The following is a 7,611-nucleotide window of genomic DNA, read 5'->3' as shown; positions in this document are numbered from 1 at the left end:
AGAACTATCAGATGACTTCATTATTTATCTAAGATATTACCAAATGTGGAAAAATCTTACATTGGAGCAGAAAAACTTTGAGTACTAAAGTTGCTGCATGAACTGTACATAACTGCGAGGGAACAAAAGAAAACAATTCTCCCATGTCCACTAGGGGGCACCATAGTTTAACAACAACTCTAGGAAAATGTTCCTCCTCCCTGGTGTGTGAAGGCCTTGGATATCCAGATGAAGGGATGATGAAACGTGTTGCTGGGTTTTGCTGCCTTTCTCCTGTTCTTTACTAAATGGATGGAAAAGTTTGAGCCTTTCCTTTGAGAATCTGTTGTTGTTTTTCCTGCAGGTCAGTAAGCTGATTGTTCTGGACCCTCACAAACGCCTCAGCGTCCGGGAGGCCCTGCAGCACCCCTGGGTTCTGGGCAAAGCCGCCCGCTTCTCCCACATGGACACGACTCAGAGGAAACTGCAGGAGTTCAACGCTAGGCGCAAACTTAAGGTAAACAAGCTACTTCTGAGGTATAACGGCTTCAAAAACCTTTGGGTGTTTTAAAATACTTTATATATTTACAAAGTTAAATCTCAGTGAGACCTAGGAACTTATTTTTAAAGAGAGATAAACACACAATATATTTTCTAAAGAACAGGCAATAAATGAACTGAAAATGTGAAATGAAAGCAGGGAAAACTAATAGTGATGCTATTGGTGAGCCACCAGGCTCATCTTATTTTAAATAGAGTTTTTATGCAGGTTTTATACTGACCTCACGCTAATTATGATGTCTGCTTGTGCTCCTCTGAATGAATCTAACTTAATATTTTTTAACTCAAAACCTGGTGGGCTGCTGCCTTAGCGCTCCTATCTCCAGGTCTAGCAGGTTTTGTGGGGAAATCGTGCTGCATGTATAATAATCCGTCACGCTGCATTTCAGGCTGCCATGAAGGCTGTTGTAGCCACCAGCAGGATGCACGAAGGATCCCGACGTCGCACCGACAGCTGCGAGATGCCTGGCTCAGGGACGTCCAGGCAGAGCAGCTTGCAACAAGACCCGCCTCCCGAGTCAGCAGGCTCCGCCCCCGATGAAAAAGAGGCCCCGCCCCCCGACCAGCAGGTTCCCCAGACCGACGAGTCCACGCTGGCCAATCAGAGCGCAGCCAGCCCCTCCCCTCCCTGTAGCCCCAACCCCCCCAGCTCTGAAGCTTCACCCACAGGCCCCGCCCTCGTCAGACCGCCGCTGCGTGCCGACGGCCTCCGACAAGCGTCGGTCATCCCCAAGTCGATGCTGGTCCAACCCCGGCTGCCGCAGAAGAGCTGCTCCGTCATCGAGTCGGTCCACAGAGGCGAGGCCACGCCGCCGCTGGGCTCGCCTTCCAGTCCCAACAACCTTAGCAACGGCTTCACGCCGGGGGCGGAGCCTGGCACCAAGGCCGCCCCCTGCCAGTGAATGCTTCACAACAACAAACCCAACAGTTGCGCCTTCCAGTCGTTTTTACTGATATCCCAGTTGGTGATCTGGGAACAAACTGACTAACGTTTGTGTAAATTTAAAAACGCCTCTGCCGGAGTTTCACTGGACTGTTTGGCTCGTTAGCTAACAGCGGCGCTAAAGCCAATGGTTGTTTGGAGGACTGAAAGAAGCCAAAAGAGCTAATATCAGACATGACTGGATGCATATTTAAGGATAAATAAGGATTTTTGTGGATGATTCCTGGAATGAATGTAAACCTGGAGATAAGGAGAAAATGGAGGTTGAGCTATTTTTCACAGTTTCGGCTCAGATTGAAGATCTGGGTGACAAAAAAAGGGTTTCAGAGTATATTTTCCTGTAAAAACATTAATGTAAACAGGCACCAGGCCTCTGGATTTCAGTTTTCTGGCTCTTCCTGTTAACGTCCAGAGTTTGGATCTCATTTAAGAAAAACTTCCACTTTGCTTCTCTGATTGTACCGTTCTCCGGCTGCAGGACCGCGTGTTTGGAAACGTTAACAAACTCAGCGGTCTTTCGTTCATGACTACTTTACAGGAGACGTTCAGCATTTCTAGGCAAACACAGCCTGGTTTAGATCAACTTAGATATTTATTCTTGTCAATGTGTTCAGTTGAGAGCTGGAGGCAAAAATACACAATTTTATCTGGTTTAACTCGACGTAACGCATTAAACCATCGGTCAGTTCAGGTTTGAGCTACGAAACAAAATTATGAATAAAGTCCTAAAACTCTGAATTCAAACCAGTTACTGAGGTTATGGTGAAAACTAATTTTCCTTTTAATTAAAACATTTTAATACACTCATGTTAGAAAGTGTATTAATAAATGCTTTACTTACAATGTAATAAATTAAATTGTTAAAATTAAAAATTAGTAAAAATTCATAAATACCATATCAAATAGATAAATGTCCCCATGAAATGAAAAAAAAAGAAAAAAAATATTTTGTTAATAATAAGTAACAAAATAAATATAAACCTATATTTATTTAGCTGTATTTCATGGAGAAATGTACATATTTGATGGTGTGCTAATAATAACAGTATATTTTATTTAATTTTTAATGAAACAACTTCACAGTAGATTTCATAAAGCGCACTCATTAATAATATAGAAGTTACTGAACTTCACCTTGTTTCAGCAAAAAGGCTGAAACAGACACAGAAACGCATTTAAGTTAATAATCCCAAAAACACGTCAGAAATGGTACAAGCTTCCATTAAATGCTTAAAAAGTCGTATCTTTCCCAAGAAACCCATCAGTTATAACTAACTCTACTGATTTTGCCAGAAAAAGCAGTAGATCATCAAAGCTAAGTCATAATAGATGTATATTTGTACCTCTAGGCCTTTGTTCATTTGAAAAAACAAAGAAATAAAAATTTCTTCTCCAAATTTTTAAATCATTAAAAGGCCAAGTTTGACAACTTCCCTGCCTATGACGAGTGGATGCGAACTGTAAACATAGACAGGAATGGTTGCCAAGGAAACAAAAATATCTCAGTTGGAAGCTAAATGGCTTTTTAAAGCCGAGCTGTTTTTACTAAAGAGAATTTAGTTGAATTATTAAGCTGATTTTACAGCATTAGTTTTTTTTTCTGTTGACCTCCTGTCCACACTCCAGTTCAGTAGGTGGCGGTAAAGCACCTTCTCCACTACCATTAAAGAAGAAGCCGGGTTGTCGCCATGGTGACGGTTTGATGGTTGAAACTTTACCGAAACGGTTTTCATTTAGGTGTTTAGCTTAGAAAAAGCAACCAAATTATTATATCGGAGTAAAGAAAACTAAACTAAAAACCAGGAATAACTTCCTCCTGCGCTCTTAACTGAACACAAACATCTCAGATAAACGGCTAATCTCAAAAATGTTTCCTTAAAATGTTTAACTGGGACAAACCGAGCGATTTTCCCTCCTCTTCTCCTGCCTGAACACGGCGGACTGATTGTATCTCATTAAAATGGAGGAACAACGAGAGCTGCTGGATTTCTGGAGTTTTCCAGCTTCTTCATCTTCGGAGCATGCGCATTCAGACTTTTATGTTGAGAAGAAGCGGGACTTTTTTTTCTAATCGTTTCTACTCTTTACTGAAGACGCCTGCAGACTCGACACTGCAGCTGCATGACTTGATCACGTAGCTCCAGTTTGTAGCGTTCAGGTAGGTAAATCGTGTTTGTGAGCTTCGTAAAACGTGTTGTTTACACTTTATCAGCGGTATCGATGCTCCTGTTTGCACTGTACATACTGTAGTTTGGTTTTAGACGAGTTATTACTGACATCTTTATGCTCAACGTGACCACAGACATGTTCAGTGTTCAAAACTTTCCCCAGAAACGACAAAAATGTTATGTTTGCTGAAAATCAAACCCTTTCATCGCATCTGAAACCACACGCTCTACCTCGTTTTTGTACAGGGGCTTCCAGAGTAAAACAAGTCGATGCAGAACGAACCAGAAAGAAAATGATTACACAAGGCAAACAGACTAACCTGAAACTGCACTTTTTTATGTACGGTGGCCAAGACAGTCCAAATATCGCCATATCATTTGAGCATCCTTCAGCGGGTTTACAGCAGATTCGTTTTATCAAGCAGATTTATCCAAAGTTAACATTTTAGCTAAAACTATTTTAGCACCTATGTTTAACTAACATCGGCGTCAACATGGGCTCTGTGAAGGCTGCGTTAAACGCAACTTGTCTATAAGTTGAAGCTAACCAGTTTTACGAAAAAGTTATATGTTGAACGCAACATTACAAAGCTGTAGTATTCACTGACTGGAGGAAGGCTAAAATTAGCATTTTAGCTAAAATTGTTTTTTGCTGACATATCATGGACAAACTAAAGTTATATTTAAAAAAAGTTATATGTCGAAGGCTATGTTGAACGTGACAAAATATCCTATCCAATCATATTTGTTTCTTAGGTCACTTACACATCGGATTAAACTACATCAAGAAGCAACAATAAATGGTTTCCTGGAGAATAGTGTTGCTGCACATAGTTGAAAGTGGGAGCTTCCAGATTGTTTTGAGCCTTGGTAAAACTCCTATAGTTCCTGGAGGTTTATTATTGTGGTGGCAGCAAATCAAAGTCCTGGTTGAAGAATTAGGGTAGCAGGCCAGGCTGAGAGGGAACGCATGCCTCTGTTCATGTGGAGTACATGCGGGTTTTTACTTTGGTGGCAACCATAACTGAGGTCTCAACAATTATGGTACAGCATTAGGGCCAAAATGAAGAATATTGCACACCCAGCAGTGACTACATGATGTCGAAGGAGGCTATATTCATTGTGAAGCTAGCTACTGTAACCGAGTGGTCAGCGCTGGCAAATGAGAGAGTCTTTATTTGGTTTAGCTTTGGAGGTGCTGGTGACTAGCATGCCTAAAGGTATGCTAGAGGATGGTTGGGATACAATATCTGTAAGTGTCAGAGGTTAGATTCATCCACATGTCCTTTTGAATGGATTTACTGTAATCCAATGCGACACCAAGCATTAAAATACTGTATAAACATAAAATTTTACTGAAATTGGCTTTCAATTGCAGCTTCTGATTGGGTGATTCCACCAGAGTTTGCACTACCTTGACCATCTTAAATTTGCTCTAGTATGTAAACATCAACACTTTGACTCTTCAAACTTGGACTTGATTATTCTTCACCAAAAGCAGAATATTTAAAAAACAACTTTAATTTTAATAAAGTGTTGACTCACACAGGTGCAAACAGTCAAGCGGTCATGATTTGTGCTTCCTCCTCTTTCTGCAATGCAGCCTCACCTGAAAAGACAAAACAATGAGTCTATGCAGCAATGTTCAGAACCGGCAGGCCTTTTCAATGATTTCACCACCTCAACCTGAGCTTCAGCTCACTCAGAATAACTTCACCCAATAATCCAATAATCTCTGATTTTGATTATGTATTACTGACGGTATTTATCGGTGCTGCTTGTGTGAATGTGAGGAATGTTTATAAGCTCTAGATGCTTCGTTTTGTTCTGCATCCGGCAGACATGTTTGTTTGGCACCTCATGATCCATGAAACCAGTACAGCTGCTGCAATCTGATTGGTCAAGAGGACGAGCTGTCTTCCAATTGGATGATCTGTTAACAGATAATCTGTAATTTCATGCAGTTTTTCGCTCATAGAAGCTGTTCCCTCTCTCTGCAGCTGTTAACCTACTGAAAGACGACTCCGAATGGAAAATATCTCCGGTTTATTTTTTATTCAGATTATTCTTTTTGATTCTGTCTCAGCTACCGTATATAAACCTGCCATCAAAGGACAAACGTTTTATTTAAAGAGGAACCAAACCTCCACAGTCACATTTCCCCAAAGGCGATAAAAATGTTTTCTTTCAGCTTCGGTTTGAAGAATAAAAATGACCGAACAGTCGTCACCATATGAGAAAAAAAACAGGAAGTTTCTGTGAAAGGCAACAGCTACAGAATCAAGACTCTGTTAGCTGCAGAATGTTATGTCCAGGAAGCAAACTAAAAGCTAAAAATGTCTGAACTAAATCATCTGAACGGGATCAGGGTTCTCTGGTTGCTCTTCGCTCTGGTGAAGATGTTTTTATTTCGTGTTTCAGTCACACTTTGACCTCCTGAGCAGCTTTGGGTCATAAAGTTGGATGCTTTCGGTTCGGTTCCTCTTTAAACCTCCCAGTGAGAACAGAACCTGTTTGTGTCACTGCTGCATGAACCTGAACACCTGAACAGGTACGTCTGTGTGTGTAAACCAAACCCAGTCAAAGCATGCTACTGTACATTAGACCAACATCTATACTCTTCTGTAAAAACATGAATATTTTTGCTTCTATCTATCGACCAAACGGGGCTAAACTGTAAACACTGTTTGTTTTGTGTTTGATGAGTAAAATGTACATTTCTTTTAAAATCTGAAGAATGACACGCATATAAGTGGCAGTGTAACAGTGCGAGCTGTTGCATGTGTATCTCTGCATGTATTATTTACCTTCTGTTGGTCATATCAGATGAAATAAAAGGAGCAGAAGGTTTGAATCCTGCAGGACGTTTCAGGGGTAAAAGTAAAGATTAGCTGATAGAAATCACCTGTTTGCTTCTCGGGTTCTTTCTCCAGCCAAACACCATCAGTTCAGTTTATTCACATTCAAAACAAATTATTATTGCTGTTCTTTTCCATGAAATCATATACAGTCAGAGCCAAACAACCTCAATTTAACCAACAGAAGCTGCATTAATGTTACAAAAGTAGCAAAATAAGTAATAATAATAATAGTAATTATAATAATTCAGTGGTGTGAAAAAGTGTTTGCACCGTTCCTGAGTCAATTTTTATTTTTTTCGTGTTTGTTACACTGAAGTGTTTCAGGTCATCAAACCAATTTAAATACGAGTCAAATTCAACCCCAGTAAACACAAAATGCACAAAAAAAATATTTCTGATTTAACATTTTGGAATTGGGTCTCTGTTTCTTTAAGAAACTCCTGCTCTGTCTGAAGCTCCGCCTCCAAGAAGTCATCCTAACATGGCTCCTCTATTAACCCTTTAACGTTTTTACAGCGTTGCTATGAGCAGCAGCTCCTATAATGAGCTCAGCAGATGTTTGCTAATTGCTGCTGGCTAGTCTGAAGGAGCTGAGTGGGGAGGAGCTGCATCTCGAAGGCGGGGCTAGGTCCACCAGCTGTTTTGCGGAGCTGAATGGTTGCCATGGAGATTAAAGGATTTCTCAAACGTGTGAAAAAATCATGGCGACACTCTGGGTTTGTTTTTGATCAGTGAATAACATGATGGAAAAATAAAAAATGTCCCTTTTTCCATAATTCTGTCAAAGATTAACAGCAATAAGTTGAGTTATATGAGGAAAAACAAAGCTTCATTTTCCATTCATTTATAAATGAGTTTCAATCTAAATATTTAGTTAGAAACCTAAATACTTATACAAATATTTCACCTGTCAACAAAATGTTCAGATATTTAGACCTAATTATTTAGTTTACCAATTAAGATTTTGGTAACACTTTATTTGAAGGGGGTGAATAAGACTGTCATGACACTGTCATGAACATGAATAAGCCTTCATGAATATTTATGACTGTTGTCATGAAGCGTCATTCGGTAAATCATGACACTTTTAATACAAAGT

General features: G+C 40.0%; 1 protein-coding gene across 1 annotated transcript in view; it reads left to right on the top strand.

Annotated features, from left to right (window-relative positions):
• The window catches only part of LOC103153785 (calcium/calmodulin-dependent protein kinase type IV), a 26,685-nt gene extending 20,130 nt beyond the window's left edge, over positions 1-6,555 (top strand). Inside the window, exons 10-11 of the mRNA XM_007574814.2 lie at positions 344-496; positions 930-6,555. Coding sequence (XP_007574876.1) covers positions 344-496; positions 930-1,442 — 666 coding nt within the window. The 3' untranslated portion in view covers positions 1,443-6,555. The remainder of the gene's footprint in view (positions 1-343; positions 497-929) is intronic.
• The last annotated feature ends 1,056 nt before the right edge of the window (positions 6,556-7,611 follow it).

The sequence above is a fragment of the Poecilia formosa genome, unplaced genomic scaffold (genome assembly GCF_000485575.1).
Source record: "Poecilia formosa unplaced genomic scaffold, Poecilia_formosa-5.1.2 Scaffold361, whole genome shotgun sequence".
In the NCBI taxonomy this organism is placed as follows: domain Eukaryota; kingdom Metazoa; phylum Chordata; class Actinopteri; order Cyprinodontiformes; family Poeciliidae; genus Poecilia; species Poecilia formosa.
This window is presented reverse-complemented; position numbering and strand designations above follow the sequence as displayed.